This window comes from Nerophis ophidion, linkage group LG08, assembly GCF_033978795.1.
Source record: "Nerophis ophidion isolate RoL-2023_Sa linkage group LG08, RoL_Noph_v1.0, whole genome shotgun sequence".
Lineage (NCBI taxonomy): Eukaryota > Metazoa > Chordata > Actinopteri > Syngnathiformes > Syngnathidae > Nerophis > Nerophis ophidion.
In genome coordinates, this window is record NC_084618.1 from 38,711,743 (window position 1) to 38,725,076 (window position 13,334).

The 13,334-nt window shown below is 40.9% G+C and overlaps 1 protein-coding gene across 1 annotated transcript; it reads right to left on the reverse strand.

Moving 5' to 3' along the window:
- Positions 1-699: 699 nt before the first annotated feature.
- Positions 700-10,448, reverse strand: vps45 (vacuolar protein sorting 45 homolog). Its single transcript, XM_061908534.1, has 15 exons — positions 10,206-10,448; positions 9,940-10,074; positions 9,779-9,839; positions 8,291-8,370; positions 8,142-8,210; positions 7,940-8,077; positions 7,756-7,866; positions 7,540-7,674; positions 6,265-6,378; positions 3,744-3,911; positions 3,508-3,666; positions 3,271-3,378; positions 3,039-3,160; positions 2,833-2,964; positions 700-2,767 (listed from the first exon to the last, which is right to left on the reverse strand). Exons 1-15 carry the CDS (start codon positions 10,296-10,298, stop codon positions 2,686-2,688), a joined length of 1,707 nt encoding a protein of 568 aa, XP_061764518.1. The 5' UTR covers positions 10,299-10,448; the 3' UTR covers positions 700-2,685.
- Positions 10,449-13,334: the final 2,886 nt, after the last annotated feature.

Sequence of the window (13,334 nt, forward strand, 5' to 3'; positions counted from 1 at the left end):
TAACAATACGAAGGTCCTGACTAATCCTGGGTTCAATCCCGGGCTCGGGATCTTTCTGTGTGGAGTTTGCATGTCCTCCGCGTGAATGCGTGGGTTCCCTCCGGGTATTCCGGCTTCCTCCCACTTCCAAAGACATGCACCTGGGGATAGGTAGATTGGCAACACTAAATGGTCCCTCGTGTGTGAATGTTAGTGTAAATGTTGTCTATCTGTGTTGGCCCTGCGATGAGGTGGCGACTGGCGCGGTAGGAAATGGATGGATGGATGGATGGATGAAAAAACCTCAAATATCACTAAAACATTTTTTGCGCTCTCATTGGGGTGGTTTTTGAGTTGTTAAAATATTGAAATTTTTATCAAACATGATGGAAACACTTTTTGCGCATTTACAGGGCGCCTATGAGGACACGGCAGGCGGGCCTTCTTGGTCTTGCTTCCTATCGGTCAGCCGGGCCATTTCACTGGTCCCTTCCCGGCAATAGAGGCCGACACGCAGGCTCAGAGAGACCCACACACCCGAACAAGTCTCAAGTGGGCCGAAAGGACGTTGCCTTTGAGCGATCACTCGCTGCCTTCGTCTTCTATCACGGCAACAGCAGTGGCTGCAAAATCTTTCTCAAAGTGGAGTCTCCTCATAGGATGACATTTTACAAGAATTACGGCTCGTGACGTAAAGCAAAACACCATTTAACTGAAACAAAAGTTGCAAAAGTACTTTATCGAAATTTTTGAAATGTTGCTTTTATTTTGTGAAAAACTGCAATGGAAACGCAGTTTGTGAGAAGCATTCTTTGGAGAGAGAAAAAATCCACATGTGCATTGCTGCGTGGCCTGATTGACATCTCAAGTGAGAATAAAAACAATGCATGTAAAATGCAATAATTACCTGTTGGTTTGTTGAAAGATTTGTTATAACGGAGGTAACCGTTGACCCCGCAGATTGGGATCACAGAAAGACCGTGGTTGATTACAAGGTCAATGATATTGGCGTGCATGTCCTCATGGACTAATGTTCTTGCAGCCCTAGGAATGCCACCACCATGCATTCTTACACCGCTACCTTTCCCTCTCATTTCGGCCTGCACTTCTCACTGGGCCATTTGTTGTTACTCTTCCTCGGCCAAACATTAAAGTGTTTTGTCTTTTTCAAAAATATCCCTATTCAAAGTTCTCCTGACCACTGCCACTGAGGCAATTTACCCAATATAAATGAGCTGTGTGCCAATTATTCAATTGTCTGTTTATCAGCTGAGATATGTTTTTGAACTGATATCATTCCAGAAACATAGGTTTTTGTACTATATCTAAGATTTGAAATATTGTTTGCTTTTGCGGGATGTTGTTTGTTGACATTTGTGAACAATACAAAATCATTCCATAATTTTGTTGGGAGGTATAGCTTGTCTGTTAAAAAATGTAAGCATTGTGGAAATGTGTTCACTGACTGCATATTGTGTGAAAATGACATGAAATGCGTGCATGGTATGGCTACTAAAGACGGATGCTGTGCTACATATGTTTAAAGTTTTGAAAATATGACAACTGGTTGGACAAAGGGTGTTAGCAACTGAAAAAACTGTTATAACCTGTGATAAGTCCTGATTAATCAAAATTCAAAGGTGTGATTAATCTGGTTTTAAAAAACGGTTTAACAGCACTATGTTTAATGCTCAAGTACAATAAAAGTTATACTTTAAGCCTGCTTAAAAACCTAGAGCTGCCGAACAATTAAATATTTAATCACATTTCCCTCAGCAGTTAATCGTGATTAATCACAGGTAAATCTTTTTAATCTTTAATAAATTTGCTTTAGCCAGATAATGGCCACGTTTTAATACTATGAACATGGGTGAGGACAATTTGTTTGCTTTATTGAAATGTTTATTACATTATGCTTTTTAAAACCAGCTCAACACAAAATTGACACAAACACTTTTTAACTGAAGAAATAAAACATTATGTGTGGTGCCCGGTGTCGTGCCAGATTTTGTATCCCCGGCTGCTAGAGCACTTGCATTAAAGGGGTGGAGCTACACTTCTGAGTTTACATGCCAGTTTGGCGCATTAACAACACAAAATGTGGATGATCTAATCTGTGATCCATCCATCCATCCATCTTCTACCGCTTATTCCCTTCGGGGTCGCGGGGGGCGCTGGAGCCTATCTCTGCTGCACATGGGCGGAAGGTGTTGTACACCCTGGACAAGTCGCCACCTGATATTTTACATAAATAAATGCTTTTGGTGTTCTGTATTTTATGTGTTATATAAGTTAATGTTATTCATATCGCTGCAGTAATACAGCAATGCGAGCCGCCTAATAAACACTCTTTATGGAGGATTATTAACCAGAACATGTTATAAGGGGAATATACAGTACATATAATTTCAGCCTGCCAGAAATTATGTTCCGTTCTATAATTTTCAATTGGTATAGGTATCTATGGAAAAAAAAAAGTGCCGTTAGAGGACATTTTTTGACATCGTTTTTACTCCGTTAATTATGACAGCCCTAAAAATACAAATAAAAACACCTATACATTGCACTTAACGATGTGAAATGTTGTCATTGATTCACATTAAATCAACACAAAAAATTATAAATACAAGAAGAATATTTGCTTTTCAGCCATTAGAGACACTATTTCACGACAACGAGGAATGTCGCTTTTGTGTTTGAAGTTGCTCAGTGTCGGTTGCTACGGCGACCGCCGCCATAGGCTTTGTCGCCGCTGCTACTCATCGCGGACATCACTTCCTCCAGGAAACTGAGAGAAGGAGAAAGAGGAGTTTGGACCGCCATCAGACAGGTTTTTACTCTAAGTGTGGATACCTCTTAGTGTTGAGCACGCTGCTTCCTCCCAGCACCATGCGTACACCCGGCGTGCTGCGGTTCATGTTGTAAACAGTCAGAGCTTCTTCGTAAGTGGCACCTCCGATCACAAACACCACTATGTCCTGAGGTCTGGGGTGTCACACGCACACACATAGGTGAGTCATGTGACGCATAGTCATGTGAAACCATATGAGCACAGTTACCTGTCTCTGAGGCTGCTTGCTCCAAGATAAGGAAACTGACTGTCTTTTAGGCGTCCTTTAACCAGCTGATCTAAAGTGTCGTGAAGAAGAGGCTGATGTTGTGTGTACACGTTCTCCACACCCTGCGCGCACACACGCACACACACACACAACACACACACATAACACACAAACACACACAGGTGTCACATGACCCACAGAACACATTCGCCATGGTGACAGCGGGCCTAACCTTGAGGCCTTTGAAAAACTGCTTGGTGATGGCCACAGCATCTGTTGGCGTGATGAGGTCACTTCCTCTCACACGCTTCCCGCCGTACTCCACCATACATGACACCATCTGACACACAAGCACACACACTTGAGTGACATCGTACAAGGGTAGAAGTAATGTTTTAGGAAGTTTTCAGTGTTTTTGAAGTCACTTTCTCTCACACACACGCACACACTACAGCGATGACATCATCACCTTGCGGTGGCGATCTGACACGCCTCTTCGGCTCAGCTCCTCTATGAGAGCGGGAAGAATGCTGCTGCTGTGGCGCTCGTACCTGAGAGCGTAGAGCATGACCAAACGAACGGCGTCCAGCTCAGACAAACGGGGGTTCTGAAGCAGGCGACGCACGCTCTGAAAAAACCCCACATACACTTTTAATTTGAGAAGAAAAAAGCTTCCTGCGTGCGAAGAGACATTTCAGCGGTCACCTGCTGAGCGCTGGAGTGGTCGTTCTGACCTGCCAGCTCCTGCTCCACCTCAGACACCTCCATCAGATGACGCTCTGACACCAGGCGGGACAGCTCGCCCACCACCGTCACGTGTTTGGACACGGTGCCTGACATCTTCTTAAATTGGGGGTAATTGTCCACGAACGCCTAGCGGAAGGAAGTGGAAGGGGAGGGGTCAGCAGATAAAGACTTGGTCTGCGTCTCAAATTTAGTTGTCCTGTAAATTGTAAACATTCAGTGCAAAAAAAAAAATGGCAGATAGGATAGAATTTTCCCCATCCCACAATGTAGAAATTACAAAGTTGCAGAGCAGATTCACTTACCAAAAAGTAGTAGTAGAAATTATAAAACTAATATTACGCACTATTTTATCAAAACTGTTTTCATCCCGTATGGTCAGCTAGGATGATTAAGCCACATGCTATTATTTATATAAAGGAATAAACACGTAAACATTAACATTACTTATTATAGTCAAAACAGCTTGCTTTTGTTACGAATATTTACCACAAGAAAGAGAAGTGTAAAGATGAACAAATTTTATATTAAAATGTAATGGGGGATCCTACAAATTTGGTTATCAATACAGGACCAAGTAGTTATAGGGGCAGTATTGGTGGTCCCATTACTTTTTGTAAATAAAAAACAAAACAAATGATTTTGTAGTAATACAAGGAAAAATAATAACAAATCAACAGAAGAGTGGGTGTATGCAAAACAATTTTCTTCAGCTAAACAGAGAACCAAAATCATTGTCTTTGGCTCAAAGAAACAAAGATATACTATTATTAGTCACCTTGTAACCTAACCATGTTAAAAATCTATAATAATGGACTCAGGCTTCAACTTTAACAGCAACAATAAGTCAATAACATCATCAGCTTTTTAACCACCTGAAAAACATTGCCAAAATAGGAGGAATAATGTCACTATCAGACTTAGAAAGAGATGCCTTTGTCTCCAGCAGGTTAGACTACTGTAGTGGCCAGCTGCAGTTCATTCAAAATGTTGCTGCTCAAGTCCTGACTAGAACCAGAAAATATGAACATATTAGTCCAGTACTTAGGTCACTGCACTGGCTTACTGTTGCTAAGAGAATATGTACACTTTAAATCAGCTTTTCTTGTGTACGAGTTTTTTCATGGTCTTGTACCAAAGTACATTTCTAACATGTTAGAGCCACATCAACCATTTCGAGCTCTGAGAACCTCAGGGAGTGGTCTCCTGGTGCCCAGAGTCAGGACCAAATATGGTAAAACTGCGTTTCAGTTTAATGCTCCTAAAATCTGGAATAGTCTTCCTGAAGATGTGAAACACGCCTCAACGTTAGCAATGTTCAAATTCAGCCTGAAAACCCTTTGTATTAATTGTGCATATGACAACTGAAAGTCTTTTATTCACAGTATTTGATAGGTTTTAATTTTAATTATGATTGTTTTTATGATGACTATTTTTTTATTTGAATTTTAGTTATGATTTTATATTTTTATTTTTGCCCTCTTAATTTTCTGTAAAGCACTTTGAATTGCCTTGTGCACGAATTGTGCTCTACTAATAAATTTGCCTGGCCTTGCCTAGTGACACTATACTATTGCTGTTTGGACTTTGGATCGATACGCACATGCCTAGTATTTTAAATTAAGCAGCCTGCTTAACAATTTGGGTGCTTATATTTACCAAACGAAACATGTAAGTAAAATATGATTTTTTATTGATGATGTCTACTAATCTTTGTGGCCCTAAAGTCAGAGAAGTTTCTTATGTGCAAAAATTAGGACTGAAGTGGTTGAAGGTGTATTTTCATTTGCACTTTAATTTTATTGATAGTTTATTTAAGAAACACGTATTAATCATTTGGTTAAAATGTATGTATTTTAGTACTGTGTAACAGAAAAGCTTCTTAAAGAAGAATTTACAGGTCTGTGAGAGCCAAAGATATTCCTTGTTTGAAGTGACCAAATACTTATTGTCCACCATAATTTACAAATAAATTATTTAAAATTCCTACAATGTGAATTCCTGGATTTTTTTTCCACATTCTGTCTTTCACAGTTGAAGTGTATCTATGATAAAAATTGCAGACCTCTGTTATCATTTTAAGTGGGAGAACTTGCACAATCGGTGGCTGACTCAATACTTTTTTGCCCCACTGTATATACATGTAACACACATATATATAGCTTATATAAGCTAGTGAACACAGTGCTGCTGTAAATAGTCTGTTTGCGGTAGCGCTTATACTAATAATATCACATATACATCGTTAATTTAGGTTGCAAAATTAAATGGAGTATTTGTGGCGGTTTTTGGATGGTTATTTATTGGGGTTTATGGGCGGAATAGAGTACCTCTCATTGGATCCATTGTAAGCTGACTTTTATTTACGTTTATTTTTTAATTAAAATGCCATTTTTTTTTAAATACATATGTCGTCTTGTTATTCATATTAGTTGTAAAAGATTGGCCGAATTCCAAAAAAGTGCAATTCCTCTTTAAGTACCTTCATGTCAGAAATAGACTCTAGCTTCTGCTGGCCTTTTGGTCTTTTCTTCTGAAAGTCCTCCATCAGGTTCTTGATGTTGGTGCCAATCTCGCCAAAGTTCAAGTACAGGTTCTTGAAAAAAAAAACAATTGTGTCCCTTTAACATTCAAATATAACTAATCAACAATGAATTCAAATGTATTTTTGCTATATACCAATTTATAAAAGACTTGCAGGTCCTTATTATTATTTGGGATTTAAACAGAACACTGTAGTTGTTGATCGTCCCAAATGTGAAGTGACAAATTAGTTACATTCAAATACAATCGTACAGCCAAAAAAAGTTTCAAGAGTAACACCCGAGGGCCTTAAAAAAGTGGGCAGGTCATCAAAAAAGTGCTCTTTAGAGTAGGGACAACAAACTGACTGGACAAGCTGGTAAAGAAGGCCAATAACATGGTGGGTTGGAGCTAGACTCTCTGAAGGTGGTATCAGAGAGAAAAAGTGTAACAGAGCTCCTAGCCATTATGGACAACACTTCCCACCAACTACACTTGGACCGTGCGGAGAGAATGAGCACGTTCAGTGGAAGGCTCAGACTCCCAAAATGCAACACGGAACGACAAAGGGGGTCCTTCATACCGACAGACTCTATAATGCATATGTTCCTTCTCGACTGCACTTAAATGTAGAATATATGTATAATATATTTATATTATAAATATAAAATATCATATATGTTATATTATGGGCACCACGGTGGAAGAAGGGTTAGTGCGTCTGCCTCACAATACGAAAGTCCTGAGTAGTCCTGGGTTCAATCCCGGGCTCTGGATCTTTCTGTGTGGAGTTTGCATGTTCTCCCCGTGGCTGCGTGGGTTCCCTCCGGGTACTCCGGCTTCCTCCCACCTCCAAAGACATGCACCTGGGGATAGGTTGATTGGCAACACTAAATTGGCCCTAGTGTGTAAATGTTGTCTGTCTCTCTGTGTTGGCCCTGTGATGAGGTGGCGACTTGTCCAGGGTGTACACCGCCTCGATTGTAGCTTAGATAGGCACTAGCGCCCCCCGGGACTCCAAAGGGAATAAGCGGTAGAAAATGGATGGATGGATGGATGTTATATTATTTATTATAATTATTGTCTATTGTGAGAGAACTGTGGTGCTGAATTTCCCCCAGGGATCAATAAAGTACTTTCTATTATATTTTATTCTACTGAAGGTGTAAAGTCATTTGCTTTCACTGAAGCCTAACTCACTGGAGGTAACAAGTCAAACTTTGTGGGGACTCACGTTAGCGTAAAACTCATCATTCTCGGCGGACAGGACCACCTCACGCAGATCTTTGCTGATGCCGGGAACTCTGGACAGGTCGATGCGGTTGTTGTTAATACCCAGCAGCTCGTGCACCATGGCCTGGTAGGTCCACTGTAGTGTGGGGGGTCACAAACACAAAAGTGTCAGGTGAGCCGTGCTGGGCTGAGGTAATTGCGTGTCGCAGTGCATCACCTGGTTGAGCAGTGGCGTGATGGCGTCATCACTGCGGTCCAGGATGAGCAACAGGGGCGGGACTTCAGTTTTTCTGAAGTCGAACAGCTCGTACTCTTTGGTGATTATTTGCTGCACAGCCAAAGAGAGGAAATGTCAATGGTCACGGTGAGGTAAGTGGGGGAAAGAGGATGCTGAGAAAAACCTTAACGCTCTCGGCCAGACGTTTGGACATGTCTGAGGACAGTTGGTAGCGGATCATAGGACATTTCTTAAGGGCCAGCAGGACGGAGGTCAGGCCCTGTGTGCAGCGGGACAACATGGATGGCTCCCAGCTTCGCCCCTGTCACACACACACAAACACTTGAGGATATGCATTAGACACAGCATTCTACTAATGCACTTACCCTGGCCACGCCGTGCAGGTTGAGGGAGAACAGGTGAGGATTGACAGCAATGAAGTCTCCGTAAAACTCCTGTGGACGCATACATTCATTCACACACACAGGTTAGCGCCATGTTGATGGATATGAAGCAAACATGGGGTTGGACTCACCTGCACTTCAGCGACCACCTCCTGTTCGTCAGCCTCAGCAAGAGCTTTGATCTCACTTTTGCTGATCACATTACTGAAGTCTGACACACACACAAACCACACACAAGTAAGAGTGTGAAGAGCACACAGTCGGGGTGTAACGATTCGTTTTAACAATGATTCGGTACAATACTTGTGGTTGTCGAAACGATTCAGGGATGGTATGGTATTATTTTTAGAACGATATGATGCAAAATGGTTCAGTAAGTTCAAATCGATGCAGTAATTTTTTTGCAAAACAACTCAAGCAAAATACTGGATACTGCATGTAAAGCATCCGATACACCTGTTATTTATTGTAAGTGAATTATGAATAAATGAACTGTGGATACACACAAGCAAGTAAACAACAATTAATGGCCAATGCATTCACATCTTATTTCATCAAAGCGCAACTAACACTTAAGGTCGAATCAACAAGAGGAAACACATTTTAAACATTCAAGCAATTTTCAATAAAAGTGCAATAACCAACATTTTAACAGTAGCTTTACCTGCTAAATAAAGTTCCCTGATCCGGCCATATAGTATCTGTTCTGCATGCACACGTTGCCAATGACGGACAGTGTCTCAGGTGTGTGGTAGCATGTATGCTCCCTCATCCCAAGTTGATGGCATTGGTCCCTCGCTTCCTAATTTCCATTGCCTCCTTGATCAATCTCTGGTATTTATCTATTTCTCATGAAATGTCTTCTCCTAGTGTTCCGAGAGTCGATGCGTCGCGGTAACTTGCACCACTGTCAATTCCATTTTGTCGGCCCCGTCTTCTGTGGTTTAAAGTTGTGTTGCGGCTTTATCATTGTGTTGTGTCATTTGTATTTGTTGTGGCTTTAGCAATTGTGCTGTTGCTGAAAGTTATGATATTGTAAGTGGAGAAGGACAGACAGTCGGAGATACACTTGTAGACGCTTTCTTAACAAGCGGTAACAAACTTAGGGAGTCAAAACTCACATATACACAAAAGTTGCTGTTCGTTCATTCGTTTAGACACTCAGGGCACAGACACCCAAACTCTTGCTGGACTCAGTGAACTAGTCTGCCACTCTCGCACTCATCACACACAACAGCACCACTCTTAAAGACACACAGACACACGTCACAGATACTACACTATTTTCTTGTAGCGTTTGTTGCAACCTTTTTTGGCCACCGTAGACATTTTGTTGTGATGATGCCACAGATGGTAAAATAGACTTAATGTTTTAAATCATTATTGTCACAAGTGTTGAACTTCAAGCAAAGCCTGCCATTCTTAAATCCAATATGTTCTTTTTTCTAGTATTGTCGACCGATTCCCTTTTAAAACTATCTTGGATTGATACCTATCTCTTGGAAAGCAAATTTGCACAGATCAATATACTCAAAATTTAGGAATATAAACCAATCTATCGTTGTCGATCAATCGTTACACCCCTCGTGAACAGCGTACAGAGATGTGTGTGTTCTTACAGATGAAGTAGACACTGTACTTTGGTCTCCTCAGCTCCTGAATGAGATTTTCCACGTTCTCCTGCAATGCAAACACGCCTCCTGTTAGTCTTCTAGTCTATGTTAATACTACGAATATTATTACAGTGCAGTACTGTGGTTGCAATAATTATAAGGCGTACCTTAGTCGGTCTGAAGAAGCAGATGGCCTTCAAGTGTTTCATACTTTCTCTGTTTTGAGAGTCAATGCGCTCAAAAAGGTAGACCTCCTTCTGCAGGATCTCAGATTGTGTGTACACCATACTCACTATGCTGGTCTACACACAAACACACGCAGAGTCAACATGAGGACCATCGATGAACGTTGCCTTATGAATACATCTTGTATGTAAATATTGTTATGTTGAAATGCAAAATAGAATTTAGATTTAGGGTGATTGTGCCCCACCGTCTCCTTGTCCATGAGCAGCACTTTCATCCCTGCCCCGCTGTCCTCGATCATCTTGGAGATGTATTGTTTCACCGCCAGCGTCACGTTCATGGCTTCCACGCTGGTTCGACAACTACCGCTGAAAGTGAAATTGTTAAACGAACAAAAAGCCGTTAATTCGCCTACAAAACCTCCAGTAGCTGTTAAGGCGACACCACCCGACTACTTCCGTGTTGACGATGACGTCGACTTCTTCGTCGCCACTTAGTCACGTGACTGGTGCTCGCTAGCATAGCCGGCTAACACGAAGTAAAATCGAATGTATTCAAAGTATTCCCTATAGCGCTGCAAGTGCTTTATTTAGTATTTGTTTTGTTTCACACCCACTTTGTTATAGATGTGCTCTATATGTGTGTTTTACCTTATGACCAGACAGGCTTTAACAACGCCGTGCAGAACTGCCACGCACTGCTAGCATAGCTAGCAAACAAATTGCTCTTTCGAGTTTGATGAAAATAATCCTCACACTGAACTCGTCCTGATTTTGGAGACAAATTCGTCTTTATGTTGTTCTGTTCTGCTTTACTATTACATGTAGTAAGAGATATCGTTGTTTCCAGTGGAATTGCTAATTAAGTCACTAGGCTACAAAATAAATCAACTGTGCATCAAAATACAGGTTCAATCATAATTTACAATAAATAATGAATTTCGAAAGGCTGACTGCCACGCAAGCAATGAAATGATATTCAAGTAACTTTTTTAACTAGGTTTTGGTTCCTTTTTCCATTGTAAAGTTCTCAAGAATAACACGTTTATTGTTGTAAAAATGCGTGCTCATAATTGTTCACAATCTATAATGGAAGTTCAAACGAATATTTGCATACAGTTATGTTTTATTATTATAAATACGACCAACAATTAAAATGACAACATAAAGTTAAAGCATCTCAAAAATGTCAAACGAAAAGTATTGTATTGGCACCTGTAATGGCAATATATTTAACAATGTATTTATATAACCTGTATTTACTTGTTATGGATAATATCTAAATTTTACAGATAAGTCTTGAACTTGCATGTATTTTTAATGTGAACTCATAATGAGTTGAGTTTGAGTTTATTTCGAACATGCAAGCATACAACATGATACATCACAATTTTCCAGTTTTCTTTTCAACATGTTCGAAAAGGAGTAGGAAGAAGCAGAGCTTAGTAAATCCTACCCCTTTTCTTTTACATAACAGTTGCTAAAACTTTCTGTTTACTTCCTGTTCTCAATTTATTCACAATATACTCCATAAGTAATCACAATAAAAATAAATAAATAAATAAATAATCACGGTGGAAGAGGGGTTAGTGCGTCTGCCTCACAATACGAAGGTCCTGCAGTCCTGGGTTCAATCCCAGGCTTAGGATCTTTCTGTGTGGAGTTTGCATGTCCTCCCCGTGACTGCGTGGGTTCCCTCCGGGTACTCCGGCTTCCTCCCACTTCCAAAGACATGCACCTGGGGATAGGTTGATTGGCAACATTAAATTGGCTCTAGTCTGTGAGTGTGAATGTTGTCTATCTGTGTTGGCCCTGCGATTAGGTGGCGACTTGTTCAGGGTGTACACCGCCTTCCGCCCGATTGTTGCTGAGATAGGCGCCAGCGCCCCCCGCAAATCCTAAAGGGACTAAGCGGTAGAAAAAAGGATGGCTGGATAATAATAATAGTTTAACGTATTTCCTTGAATTGCCACAGGACATATAGTATGCACCTGCCTTGAATTACTGCCGGGTCAAACTCGCTTCGCAAAATAATTAGCGCATGCCTAGTATTACCGCCTGGTCAAACTCGTGACGTGACGTCACGAGTGACACTTCCCCTGTCATCATTTTCAAAATGGAGGAGGCCGATTTCCATCCATCCATCAATTTTCTACTGCTAATTCCCTTTGGGGTCGTGGGCGGCACTGGTGCCTATATCTCAGCTGCTCTCAGGCGAAGGGCGGGGTACACCCTGGATGAGTCGCCACCTCATCACAGGGCCAACACAGATAGACAACATTCACACTCACATTCACACACTATAGTGTGTATAGGGACCATTTAGTGTTGCCAATCAAGGGAGGCTGATTTCAATACCGGTAATTTGAAATCGCATAAAGGGAAGAACATTAAGAGCTATTCAGTAGGATTTAAGGTCCAAGCTTACATCACACTCAAATTTTTACTGCGTGCCTTTGGTAAGTGCCGGAGTAAAAAGGTTTTAAAATAATTAGCGCATGTTTACTTTTACCGCATGCCTTAAGGCAGTTCATACTCCAACAGGCTCCTTCAGCTTCCTTCCCGCACTGTGCGATTCAAGAACTCCTTCATTTCGCACTCCATCCAGCTGTATAATCACTCCCCATACAGCAATAGATAATAACCGTCCATTACCTGACACCCTCTATGTCAGCTACTTCTCTGTTTTTAATGTTTATACCGTATTTCCTTGAATTGCCGCCGGGGCGCTTATCAATTTAAAACCTCTTCTCACTCCTGCGCTCACCAAACTTGGTAAGCGTAATAATAATTGGTGGAGTAAATCATATTTCATATGATGAGATAAGTAGAGATTATTTTGAGAATGAATGAATGGATCGATGAAATAAATTGAGAATGTTTGTCATGGTTCTTCTTCTTTGTACTTTGTAAACACTTTAAGTTTGAAGAGTTTCTTGAAGTGGATCATATTAGTACATTGTTTGATCGCTTTGCTTAATCCATTCCATAATTTAATTCCACATACTGATATACTGAAGGTCTTAAGTGTTGTACGTGCATACAAATGTTTTAAATTACAGGGAAATAACGTTACAAACCAATGGAAGCTTTTAGTCTGAGTCACTCTAGGATGTAGTTTTATAAGCGCTGGATGGATGAATGTTTACATGCTAATCACAGTTAGCTCATTGTATAACTCGGATTCAATATTGACAATGGAGCGGGTTGAGACGCTGACATTGTGTATAGTGTAGCGCAGTACTCTTTTATACATGTTCTTCTCCCCGCAGACACATGTTAATGCCACTCAAAATATATGTTTTAATCCATTAAAACTAGTGTAAATGGTGTTTAGCTGTTAGCCTAGCTCTGTGGGCTACGGTAGCCCCGCCCAG